The 13550-nt window shown below is 40.5% G+C and overlaps 1 protein-coding gene across 4 annotated transcripts in view; it reads right to left on the bottom strand.

Moving 5' to 3' along the window:
* Positions 1-3207: 3207 nt before the first annotated feature.
* Positions 3208-13550, bottom strand: part of ttbk1a (tau tubulin kinase 1a) — a 54556-nt gene continuing 44213 nt past the window's right edge. For all 4 annotated transcript variants that reach the window (XM_067585725.1, XM_067585726.1, XM_067585727.1 and 1 more), the window contains 2 exons: positions 4747-6179; positions 3208-4636 (listed from right to left, as the gene is read on the bottom strand). In XM_067585725.1, coding sequence (XP_067441826.1) covers positions 4225-4636; positions 4747-6179 — 1845 coding nt within the window. In that variant the 3' untranslated portion in view covers positions 3208-4224. The remainder of the gene's footprint in view (positions 4637-4746; positions 6180-13550) is intronic.

Genomic DNA, 13550 nt, shown 5'->3' with positions numbered 1-13550 from the left:
TTGATTTATTTATTTATTTCCATTTGATGCTACTTTCTACTTTTCTTTCTACATCTGTGTACATTGACTCTCCTCTGACAGTGACGACTGCTCACCTGGATTTTTATTTTATTACATTATACATCACATCTGGTACATTTCAGATTCATATTTTAATAATCTCTGTGTATACTTCTATCATATGTATATGCATTGTGTAAATTATGCAAGTATCAATGTAGACTTAATTCTAACATCCATGGACGATCCTGCACCTTAGCAATATCAAATATAATAACAAATAGTATCTTATAGATATAGTTATATCTCTAGTCTCTATTCTACTTTTAATTATTCTATTTACTCATTTTAACTTTTATTGTTATTTTTTATATTTGAGTTAGTCTATTTAATTATTGTATATATTTTAGCCTTAACTGTATTTGTTTCTTTTCTTCTTGTATTTTGATTTATGTCAAGTGGCTTCTGTAACACTTGAATTTCCCTTTTGGGATTAATAAAGTAATCTATTTACTCATTTTAGGAGGGTAATATTGCACTTTCTACTCCACTATATTTATCTGACAGCTTTAGTTACTTTTCAGATTAAAGTTTTACACAATAAGTTATATGTTTGTGTCTGTGTCATGTCTCTGACATTTCCCCTCACATGGTTTCAAATAAATAACTGTTTGAGGTCTAAAGAGATAAAGCTCTCTGATATTTCACAAAAATGCAAAGATTAAAGAAAAGCTTGTCAGCAGCACAATTGTGCTTTTCTCCTCTTAGATTTATCTTGTAACCTTCACTAAGTAATTCAAAGCTCCACCTCAAGCGGCTACAACAGTAACATGCTGCTTATGCATTGACCATTAAATTTATTTAATATATCAGTCACGACCTGATGTTCTGTAAAACGAGTACTTTTACTTCAGTACTTCATTTAAATGTAGCTGGTAATATTTTTCATGCAGGACTTTTACTTGTAATGAAGTATTTTTTATATTGTGGTATTGATACTTTTATTCATGTAAAGTACTTCTTCCACCAGTCTGCTACTACTAATAATAATTAAATAATAATATGCAGGTTTATTATTCATAACCAAATTATTATTGTCACATTTACAGACAGTTGTGATATATATATTACATACATGTTACATTATTTATTACATTTCAGTGGAGACGTTCAGTTGTAGAGTCCTAAATGAAACATGAAAATAGACACAACAGATAAGGAAACGTGACCAGATAAAAGTAATATATATATATATATATATTGGAGATTGTAGGCAAAGACTGTGATGGTTCTGCAGCATTTCTGTCCAGGTGATGACGTCACATGACCCAGAGGAGGAAGAGGAGGAGGATGCGGTGGCAGACACTGGCAGATGTGAATCAGCAAACGTGCATTTTCATATTAAGTTTGGCAGAAATCAACAATTTTCTTTAAGTTATTGAGTTTACAAGAAGGTGTTCCCATCTCTCTGTCTCATCCCCCACAGGATGATTTATTTGTGTGTTTATTGCTTGTCTGAGTTTGAGCTGGTTTTATAGTTTAAACATCATGTTACGTCAAACACCAGGAGGCATCAGTGGTCATTATCAGCTGAGAGATGAATACAGCCTCCATATAAAACCTGTAGTTCCATCAGCTGATTGGCTGTCTGACTCTAAGCTTTCTACCTGTAAACAGGAACAAAAATAAAGATCCTAACTGAAAATGTGTTATATTGAGACCTCCAAACAATTATTTCATTAAACTTAAAGGACGGTTCAAAATGCTTCCAGTGTGTTAAACCAGCAGTCAGGTGTCCATAGTAACAGTGAAAGAGGTTTTCCTCGCTGTAATCATTCCTCCTGTTCATACTGGATATTAAAAGATCCTTCAAATGTGCTTTCAATGCATTAAGAAGTCTGTGTGAAGCTTCTATTCAGCTTCAGCAGTCTGAGTTAGTCATATCAAGTGGATATCTGACACATTTACAGTCTTTTTAGCATCAAATTCCCTCTTTGTGTTTCCTCAGACAGTGTTTCCCTGTTGAGCTGCAGGTGGAAGTATAGTAACAAAAAGAGGGACTTTGGCACTAAAAAGACTGTAACGTTGAAAGATATCTACTTGATTTGACTCATTTGGACGCTGAAGCTTCATATTAGCTTCAGATAAACTTTTAAATACATTTTTACACAGAAGGAGGACTGTGGATTTTGTCCCCCATCACTTCCATTGTAAGGTCATTATGAAGGGATCTTCTAATGGTCAGTATGAACAGGAGGAATGATTACAGCAAGAAAAACAGGTTTCAGTAATTCTTGTTTTAAGACAGACTTGAAAAATTGTGAACCCGTCCTTTAAACGGCTAAACAGCTCCTGTAGCCAGCAGTGCTTTGCATGCTGGGATGTTGAATGAAATCAACAGTTGCTAGCAGCTAGCTGGAGGATGAATTGAGGTCCAACCTGGACTAGCAACCCACTATGTTGTCTTCTTGATGTCTGGGCAGATAGGAGCGTCTTTATTTCCTGCCCACAGACACATCTGACCAATGAGAGGAGAGAAAGTTCTCACCTGGCTTTTACTGATGCATTTTAATTCACTTGATTTTTTTTCTGTGAAAAGAAGCTGAACCAAGTTTACCACCTCATCCACTGATTCAGACCAGAGCAAACACACTAGAGGTTTGAAAACATCCTTAGTGGCCAAATTCTGATGACAGTTCCTCAGAGAAATTTGACCTGTCTGCTATTTTTTGTTATTCACTGAGAGGAATCCTCTCATTTGCAGGAACACCCTGATCACAGTCACATAGTTACACACACCTGGAAGCTGCCCAGAACAATCACATTCTCATCTGCCGGCCACTGAGCAGCTCCACTGGAGCAGTTGGGGTTGAGGGCACCTCAGTGTTGGTAACGATGGCTTCTCTTTCACTTTATCCTGCCGGCCCAGGGATTGAACCATGACACCAACCAGCCACAAGCTTGCCAACACTGCCCTGCTTTTATCTATAGTGATTGGGCTTCAAGCCAGTAATTTGTTGAGTGTAGACTAAAAATGCAGCATGTGCCATCTTGTTGTGTCCAATCAAAACCTAAACTTTCTACAGACTTGAGACCTGTGGACAAGTAAAGATGGACCCAATCTGGCACTCTGGAAAGTCTGGACCCACATCAGGTTGGGTCTTTCTGTTTACTGGAAACCAGTGAGAAAAGAAAGACAAGACACTGTTTCACATGACCAAGACTTTACTTCACAGCTCAGTGCCCATCGACCCCCTACAAACACAACATGGGCTCCAACAACCAGCAGACCTTTGCACCATCAGCAGAATCCAAGCAGGTAAAACTTCCTCTCATGGTTAACCCTGTTTTTCTCATGCGTAAAAAACAGGCATAGTGCCAACACATTGGAACAGAAGGTTAAAGACTTGAAATGTACACTTTGCTTGGCAAGATAAAAAATAAAGATGTCTTTATGGGAAATGATTCTATTATATACAATTCAGAGCATAAACAAAATAAAAACACCCAGAAAATAGAATGATTAAAGCATGCCCATTGTCACACCATGAGGAGGAGGCGAGCAATTAATTTTGTGTTCACATCGAACTCTTCTCTTTATCCAAGACCATAGTAAGTACAGGATATAGTTAGGAATCTCTTATCATGTTAATATAGTTCGGGCATTCAAGTAAGTCCAATTTGATCTTTTTTTTGTTGGCCTGTGTATCCCAATAGGAAGGGGAGAACGATATCAAATCATTTAAAGGTATAGATTTTTGTACTTGTCGTTTTCCCTCTACAAATTCAAAGTATTTGTGATATACTTTACCATGCAATGTGAACCAAGCAGGGTACTGTCAATGGAAGAGTAGTAGTATAGCTGTGGACAAGCTGGGAGTACTGTGTTAAGGTGAGAGTCTCTGGACCTGGACTTGTTGGAAGCCATGATTCTCAGCTCCAGAAACCAGTTAAATCAGGGATTGACCAGGGAGTAGCAGACGCATCCATAGCACCATGGCAGCAACGCTCCTGTACGACAGTCAGTCAAGATTACTGGAAGCCCATGAAGATAGTTCTGTAAGCTGTCCTTGGAAATAATAAGAGGTCCGTATACATTAAATGAATTGAAGGAGGTCATTGTAACATCACAGTCTAACATGGAATCAAGTGAGAACCTTTGAGGCGTAGCTTGTCCGAAGACTGATTATACACAAACATGTCTCAGCGATGAGTCTCTTTGTATTATCTAGCGGGCACTGACTTCTCCCTGGCGTTCGGTTTCCCCTTAGCTGGAGTGGCTGGTTTTGGCCTGGTCCGAGCGGGCGTGGTGCTAGAAGATGACTGAGCGGTGGCTTCCTGCGAGGCGCTGCGCCGCATGGTTGTTGTAGTCCTGGGCGGTAGCACGGGGACAGTTGGGGCTCGAACGGAGAGGGGCTGCCTGGACGGACATACTCTCTGAGGGGAGGGGCTGTCAGTCCTGCAGTGGGTGGAGCTAAGGCTGCGGCGGGTTCCAAATAGGACTCGGAGGGGCATTCGAGGGCTGCCCGACTGGACGGGGACAGCAGAAGGACGGGGACATGAGGAGGAGGACCTGGGTGGGACAGGTTTGGATTTTCGTTGGGTGCTGAGAGTGCTTAGTCCAATTTTCTGATGCCTGGGGACAGAAGAGTAAATTGAAGATGTTTTTGTCTTTGAATATTATTGAAATATTTATGCTTTAAAATTGAAACACATATACACCAAAAGCAAGACACAAAAACATACCCATTACTGAAGGACGATGCTCCTTCGGTGGTGCTGGGCTCTGGCAAGGAGAGAGGAGAAGGAACAGTGGCAAACTTCCCTGAAGGCCTCTTTACGGGGGTGACGGGCCTGGGGATCCTGCTCCTGCACTCCTTGGAGCCCTGCTCTTCTGTTGGTTTGAGACGGGAGCTCCTCTTGGACTCGTCCGAGGTATGAGTGTCCTCCTCTGAGCCGGTGGTGGACAGAGTTTCTGAAGCCCTCCGATGCTCATCATCTCCAGAGGACAACGATGATGATGTCCCAGATAGCATCCTCCTCCTCATCCAGCGACCCTGCTGCTTCTGGACCAGCATGCGGGCCAAGTCCAGCTGCCTGGCTCGCTGCTGAAGCCGAGCCCGTGCCGAGAGGGAGGAGGACTGCTCAGAGCCTGAGTCTTCTTCAGAGATGAGCACAGGGATTCGGCTACGGATCCTGGGCTTTATGGCCCCTGGTAGCTCGGATTCGGTTATCTGAAACTTGGCAGCTTCTTCACTGGACGATGGCTGTTTCTGTTCTTGCACTGGTGACATGGCTTCTGGGACAGGCTCCAAAGACTGAGCCAGGACAGGTGATGGACCATTCTCAATTTTGGGGTGTTTGTCAACTGGTGGAGGTTGGTCTGGTACAGATTCCTCTGGAGGCTCTTCTGTCACTGGTGCTCCCCCCTGCTCATGGGTATCATCCTCTACAGCCACATCCTTCATGATGGCCAAGACTTCCCGGTCACTGTCCTTGGCAGAGTGACCGTTGGAAGACATGACATTGAGGTGTGATGTCTCTGCAATATGGATGAAAGTGCGCTCAACTTTGGTGAAGGGTGGTGAAGCAGGAGCAATGGGAGTGGAAGGCCTCAGGTCTGACCTGAGAGCAGGGGACAAACGTCCAGTCTCAGAGGGCTCTGGCTGGATTGCCTCCCCAACCAGAAGGCGGTCGTTACGGGGAGTTAGGGCAAATGGTGTGGCCAACTCGCCCTCCAGAACATGATCGCCACCAGACGGGGACTTACGAGTGTCTCCAGGTGAGAAGAGGACAAGGGTCTTGGAGGCATCCTCCAGATCAGGGTCTGCATCAGCAGCTGAGGCGTGCTCCCTTTGGCCCCTCTGGTCCTCCGCCATGAGTGTGGAAGGTGCAGCTTCCTGGCTGCGTTCAGTGCTCTTCTGACTGGCCTCGCTGTTGGACTCGCTCTTTGTGACATCATCATCTTTCGGCCCTGGAGGTTCTGGGATGTCTTCCTCTGGTGTGGCGAAGCTCCGGCGTTGTGGCAAGGTACCAGTCAGCATGACTGTGAGGAAGTCGGCCCTCTTGGCCTGAAGCTGAGGAAGGATGTGGAAATGCTCCTTCTCGTCGCTCTGGCCTTTTGTCCGATAGTCTGGGGAGGGTGGTGAGGGGGTGCTCTGCTCCGTGGGCGACAACACCTGGAAACAATGCAACAACACTCTTTATTATTGTTGAATCAACTCAGAACAAGACAGAATGGAACTCCAAAAAAACATTGAGGAAGAAGTTCACTGACACATATCACAATGCATTCACACAAGGGCAGCACACATTAGTACCTCGTAGACTTATCAACACATTGATAACACCACATGACAGATGGAAGCCAGAAATTGTGCCCATATTTATTTGGAGCACAGTATAACATGCACAATGTCTTAGAACATCTTTAAAAAAGAATATATAAAGATCGAAAACAAGTCATTTGACTTAATTCGACATTGTTGGTTAAAGATAAATTTCCTGTTGATGCTTTAAACTTAAATAGCTTGGTGGTTAGCTTGTTAGCTTGACCTCTAACTAGTAGCCTTACACATTGCCTGGACTTTGTTCAAAATCACTCCCTCATTCACTCATTCACTACTCCCTATAAAATAAGACACTCAATAGTCTATGTCATGGACACTTTTTTCGATCCATTGTGGAATCTTGAGGTCACTATATAGTGGATAAATTTACACACTTGGATTCTCAAATTTGGACACTGAAATAAAATGGCAGACAGTAAAAACAGAGGACTATGTGGTAAATAGGGAGTGATTTTGGGCACAGTCCTAGTTAAATAGCAGGTTAGTTGTGTCATTATTTTCGAGGAAGCAAATGTGATAATGTGCTTTCACATTCTCCCAATAAGAACGACCACAGGAAGTGATGTATTTCCCCCCAAAACCATTTTAATGTCATTTTGGTTGTACACAAGCTTTTCAAGATTGTCTAGATTACATACATTGATATAAAAGGCACAAAAAATGCATTGCAGAGTTTATCCTTAGACAGCACGCAGTCTGATATCAGGTGATTTTCAAGTGTTTCCCTTCATAAAGATTTAACATACAGCCTGTACATACATACTAAACCCCACTAATTATCATGCTATTAGAGATTAACTGCAAACCTAATTACTTTCTACATTTCTGTATATATGTACACAGTTATCATTGGATTTACAAAAAGTTTAAAATACATGCTTTACCTGTAAATTATACAAGCAGTACTGTACAATCATATAGTGATAGAAAAAAAATGCTTACTTGTATAATACACGTGAAAGACACTCACGGATCATCACACTAAATAAACACTGTGAGCTCTTCAATCCTCTTTACCTCAACTACAGAAACTCTGCTTTTATTGCAAAAACTTCAAAGGAACATTCAGATATTTTAGCCTAGCTTAGCAAAGAAAAACTGTAGGCGGGGGGAAACTGCTAGCCTAGCCCCATTACGACAGAAAATCCATCTTACAACAACTCTGTCTGATTTACATGTTGTGTCTTATTTATTAAACAAGTGCCGAATTGATTAATATAGTTTTTCATCTGTGCCTAGTGCAGAGACACATTTAGCCTAGTTTAGCAGAGAGAAGAAGCAGGTTAAAATACTAGCATTATGAGAACATCTACCTTCTAACATATCCAAGTCTGTTTGATTTACATGTTGTATTGTGTTTATTGGACAGGTGTAGAAGCAGAAGTGTAAAAAGGAGATATTGCGGTTTTAGCAGCAGTTAGCATTGGAGCTACTTGTTGACCAACAGCCGCTGGGCACAGTGACTGCACCCAGCATCTCTAAAGTCCTGAACTCACAGTGGGTTATCAGGTTTGAGCTCTGTATGAACTCTACCATCAACTAGCGCTGCCGCCTAAACGTGTTTTTGTTTTAGCCGTGTCATCGTACACAGAGCAATGAAGAATAACAGTGTAGGAGACTCTCGATAGATTGCTACGACCTGCAAGGTGTGGGTCACGTGACCAAGAGGGGTAAGTTAACTAGCACTAACGCTAGCAACCTAATCTGTTTGCATGTTTACTTCCATCTGCCTGACTATTGTGAACTGGTATATTCTAATCTTTCAATAGGAACTGATTATTGAACATTACGTTTGTTGTTGAGCTAATTGAGCTGTGTCGCTTATCTGATATTTCTCTAGTGATGAACAGATCTGCTGGAAGCCTTGAGCTGGGTGATAAACCCAAAAATTTGAGGGAAAATTCAGTGATAATAGAACTGTAAGACACACTGAAAACATTTGACGGAATCCTTAAATATTTGCATGATTATTCAAGATGGATATAATATATTTTGGAAGGAGGTTTGTTGGTTACAAAAAATAATAGAGGTGAAAGAATAAAGAAACAAAACATCAGTAATAATGTTCAATATTTATAAAACTATTGATAGATAAGAAAAAGCAGGGACCTCTGAGAAGGACTATTTTGAGATCTGTGACAGACATGAATATATGATATATACATACAGTATCTGAAATACATATCATGGAAATGTTTTTTTGTGTGTTTGTGCTGTATGCCAATAAAAAATAATTTAGAAAAAAAAAGAAAAAGCATGAACCACAAGCACATGACTGAAAAGTCCAATATTTGGGCAAAACTGGAAGATTCGTATTTGGGTACAGCCCTACTGTCAACTACATCCAGCTGACTACAGGAAGGACTTTTTACTAGCTTGTTACCATAAATAAGGTAGGAGCTAAGCTAGCAGATTCCCCCTGCTTCCAGTCTTTGTGCTAAGCTAGGCTAAACACATCCTGAACATGTCTTTGTACTGGATGTACAGAGATGAAACTGATATCCACCTTCTACTCTGGAGAAGATGGATATTTTTAAGATTTCCTAATAATCTGAATGTCCCACTAAGAACCAACTACTAGTGACACAAAGAGTGAGTTTATGTAACGGTTTTGACAGGTGAGGTCCATACTGATCTGCTTAACAAACAGGTGAATGTAGCATAGAACGAAGCTAGCATGTAAGTACAAGTGTTCACCTTTAAAAACACACTGCACTTTTGTTCTGTCTGCAGACACATTATTTGTACATTATCACCCTGTTATTCCATAAATATCAGCACTAACATATCAAACATGGATAATGAAATGTATGTTTGGGAGAAGCATGATATAATTTTATACAATTATAGAATTCTAGTGTGTGACTCATGAGGTATAAATGTTCTGTGACGGACTGAAATACACAATCTGTGGAGCTAAAGGTGCACGTGACAACATCATGCTAACGGATTTTGGCTAATTCCTCACACTTGGTTTTGAGGTAAGTTTAAGGAAATAAAGGCTTCAAATTCACAGTATTGCAGATGTGATGTAAACATATTTTTTTGCTGTTGACAAAAATCTTAAAATGTCAACTTTTCAGAGGCTGAAAAAAAAGCTGCTTCACTTTTAGTCTGAGCAGTTTTGATGTTTTTCCGCGGGTGGTTTGAAAGGTTTGACGGGCCCAGAGAAAGCAGGAGTTAGGACACTGTATATGTGACATTTCTGTTTAGCATCACATCTGAATACTGTAGAAGCTGCACTTCTACATATCATCAATTTCTCAACAACAAAACTGGAACACATTTTTTTTTTGGTTTTCAAGAAATCACTTTACAAGTTACAATTGCAGGTTTACTGTTGTTTCTCGCTCAAATCAACTCGAACCCAATTCATGACATTTCATGAGTAGCAGCAGTTAGGCTGACACTACACCTCCAACAAAATTCGACGGTCAAAAAGGCCACAATGGAGTGCCATATTGTTTGGCAGGCTGGCAATATGTCTATTTGTTTAAATGTTGCACTTTGTTAAATAAATAGTTGGTGTCTTTATACAAGCATTTGCTGACAGCACCATATTCAGCAGCAGTTTGCAGCCTTTCAGAGCACATTTTGTTTGGAGTGTACTGCCAGCCTTACGAAAGTATAAAGGCTTGAAAGACAATTCCAAACTTTGTTTTTTTAGGTCCTGGGTTTTGTAGTATTGACCATAATTCTTACAGACCTGAATGAATAAAGGAACATGCCCAAAAATGTCTAATCAATGGTCCATTGACCTGGAAACTGCTGTAGATTCAGCGCAAACCAGGAAGCAGGTTTGTTTACTTAAAATTTGCTTTCTCAAGTCATGGAATTATGTCCAAAATTACAGAAATGTGACCCAGGTTGTAGAAAAATAACCTCATCCATCCAGAGCTGTCAGCTGACTCATTAAATACTGAAGAAGTCCTTGATGCCTTTACAGCATCATCACTTCCTGCACTAACAAACAAAACACTGGGTGTAAATTTTCACAACACTGCAGAAGAAAAAGATGTGATCAGTAAGATCTGATGTTACGGATTCTCTAACTATCAGGACTAATAAGGCTCCTGTTGCTTCTTTATCATTTTAAAGTCCACTCAACAGTTCTGATCCGTGAGTATCCACTGTAGTAGCAGTGTGAGTTATATACAAAATAATCACAGATGTTTTTCAGTCAGAGGTGTATATTCACTGTGTTTTCCTTGTGGTAATTACAGTACAGTGCTGTTTTTTGTCATTTTACAGTCAGAGGTGTGCGTCGTACAAACAGTAGATCTCATGCAAAGAGTGGTGACAGTCGGTAAACAGTCTTTTGGTACGACATACTGTCATTAATGCTGCAGATCGTATTTTAAAAGTCAGCAGAGTGAGCACGCTGACAGCTTTCTACTGCCTGTTTTTAACTGAATGTGGCACTGTGTTCATGTTGACACAGGACAAAAACATTGACATGTATCAGTGACAATCTTGTACGGTAGGTGAATCATTTTGCAGGCGTGCAAAATAAAGATAGCAGCTAGTCCACTTCATACATTCTCTAAGTGGTTGTACTGTAATGCTATGCTAAATATAAAATGGTCAGGAGGCCCTGAACTCCTGTAAGCAAGCAGCATGAAAACAAACTCAGGTTATCCTCATCAGACTGAAGCGTAATGAGCCAGCACTGAGGGACACCCCCTGCTCAGGCTGAGATAACATTAATGCCTCAAATACAAGCTTAATGAAAACAGCAAGTGGTGCATATTTAGTTAATGTAGCCCTTTAACACATTGAGAAAGCAACAGTTTGGCTTTCATTGCACAAAACGGCCGTCCTAGCTAGTCTCTTGTAGCCAGATTTTAAACTATTGGCATAAATTCGTTAGCAGAGACAACTTTGACTTCGGAGAAGAACATTCAGAGCATGAAACCACAGACCGTTGCTTTGGTATGACGTTAGCAGTGGCCACATGTGGAACAGTGCTTCATGACTCAACACTTCAACAAACACAATGGTTCGTTGTTCTTACGGTGATGTGGTGGAGACTACACACACACCAACAAACTACCTCAAAAATGTTTTTAGATTTTCTACTAAGAGCTCCATCATGGCTGAGGATTTCATCAAAATAAAGACTTTTACGTCTTTTAAGGATCTTTTGCTGTGATATTATAAGAGAGCGTAAATGTGACAAATTCTTTTTCTTGTTCTCTGTTTTTTTGGCTGCTGTGGTTTTGTTGTAAGATGTTTGTTTCCATGTGGACTAATGAACCAATCAGTGTGTAGACAGCATGTAGACACTGACGACAGCCAACGAGGCTCTGAACAGTGGAACGGACTTAGCTAGACTACGTCTAAGTGAACTATTGATGTTGTTTTTCTAGTATTGTTCTTTCCTGGTGGTAAATCTCACTTCTTTTCAAGCATTTCAGAGCAGTTTTAACAGACTATTTGTCTGCTTCACACATCCTGTTTTGCAGGTTTTAATCACTTGAATTTTGCATCAAAATAATTTTTTAACACTGCATCTGTTTTTGATTTTTTTGACCAAACACCACACACGCGTAATCAAAGCTCGTAACACTTTGGGTTGGATTAGTGGATGTTGGTTGTTCTGACTCTTCCACTAAATAAATCACCAAAAAACTATTTTTAACAATTTTCTTTTAACACTCTGTCAAAGAATCTACTTAGATCTTACAATTTCAAAATGTCGAGACATGTTAACGTACTTTCACTCAAACCAACAAATAACACAACAACATCCTTCTTGTTTTCCACTGAACCAGACTCTGGCTACATTTCCTATGCATGCCCTTAATATTATAACTGTAAAGTTATTCTGTCTTACTGTTTATGAAATGGACAAAGTGGCGAACTGCGCTGTGAAATGAGAAATCCTTCGCTCTGCTCTACTGGAACCATTACAGGATCATACTGGTGGTTCTGCAGGTTTTATCCTGATAAGTTTTTGACAAAACAAAGTGAGCATTTTTCCAAATCATCCATCAGCTTTTAAATTGATTTCCCTCCTTTCTGGCAGCACATGGTTTCAGTTAATCTCTGTGAAAATCAACTTTCAGAGACTTGACATTTGCTGCAGAGAGATAATCATCACCGCCAACTTTAAGCCACCTTTACTGTTTAGCTTAACTTTAGCTAACTTAAAACTGTAAAACTGTGCAGCAAATTCAGTTAATTCCAATGAAATTGCTGCGATGAGTGGATTCCTTCACTGGGGCCACGTAAATTTGCACATTTTGTGATTTTGGTCGATGGCTAAGAATACTACGATACCAACGAGTCTCAAAATAGGTGGAAGCCCAGAGAGCTGGCTAGCGAGTTAGCGGTTAGCATGCTAGTTACAGCAGTTCAGCCTGCGAGTTATAATCACTAAGGCAACAACCGTCCACATCCACCTATTTCACGTCTTTCACAAGCAAATGTCACTTCCTGTTGTGACTGCTGCTTTATCATGTTGTCCAGCTGGTGAGTTTAGCAGCAAAAAAAACTCTCAACTTGGTGGTTAGTTTAAAAATGCTTCAAGTCTCTGCAGGTTGATTTAGGGAAATGATCATAAAACATGTAAACTACCAGTATGTCCCTTTAAATAAGTCTTTTTTTTATAACATCCCACATTTCACTTATTGCATCTGTGTTTTGCATCCATGTAGCGAGACTGTCTGCCCGACCTGATCCCCCTCTCCGGTCTACTCAGTGATAAAGTGCTACAGTGAAGTCCAGCAGTAAGAAAATAGTGATGGAAAGGAAGCACGATGGAAATAAGACAGTGATCCAAAAACGTCACAAGCTGTCAGAACCAGGAAAACCTCAACACAGTCCACTGCGAAATAGATTTCAATACACGATGAAGCTCACTGCCAAAACAGACAAAACTAAGATGACACATCAGTCAGCTGTATAACTCTTCATCACCTCTGCTGGCTCAGTCATAGACAGACAGCCTTTATAAACCCCAAACAACCAACCAACACGACAGCCCAAACATACGATCTGCTGGACCTTTAGGTCAAACATCTGATAGGAATATCTTACAGTGTCTCCACCATCTGAACAAACATTAACAAAACTTACTGGCAATTTTAATTGACAATTATGAATGAAACGGGATCAACCTTGTCCTCTGGAAGACCTTTAGATTTAACTCAAACACAACAGCCAAACATGGAACAATGCAGGTTTGACTATGAGACA

Source organism: Thunnus thynnus, chromosome 3 (genome assembly GCF_963924715.1).
Source record: "Thunnus thynnus chromosome 3, fThuThy2.1, whole genome shotgun sequence".
NCBI classification, from domain to species: Eukaryota; Metazoa; Chordata; class Actinopteri; order Scombriformes; family Scombridae; genus Thunnus; species Thunnus thynnus.
Note: the sequence above shows the minus strand (reverse complement) of the source record. Positions and strands in the feature narration are given on the sequence as shown.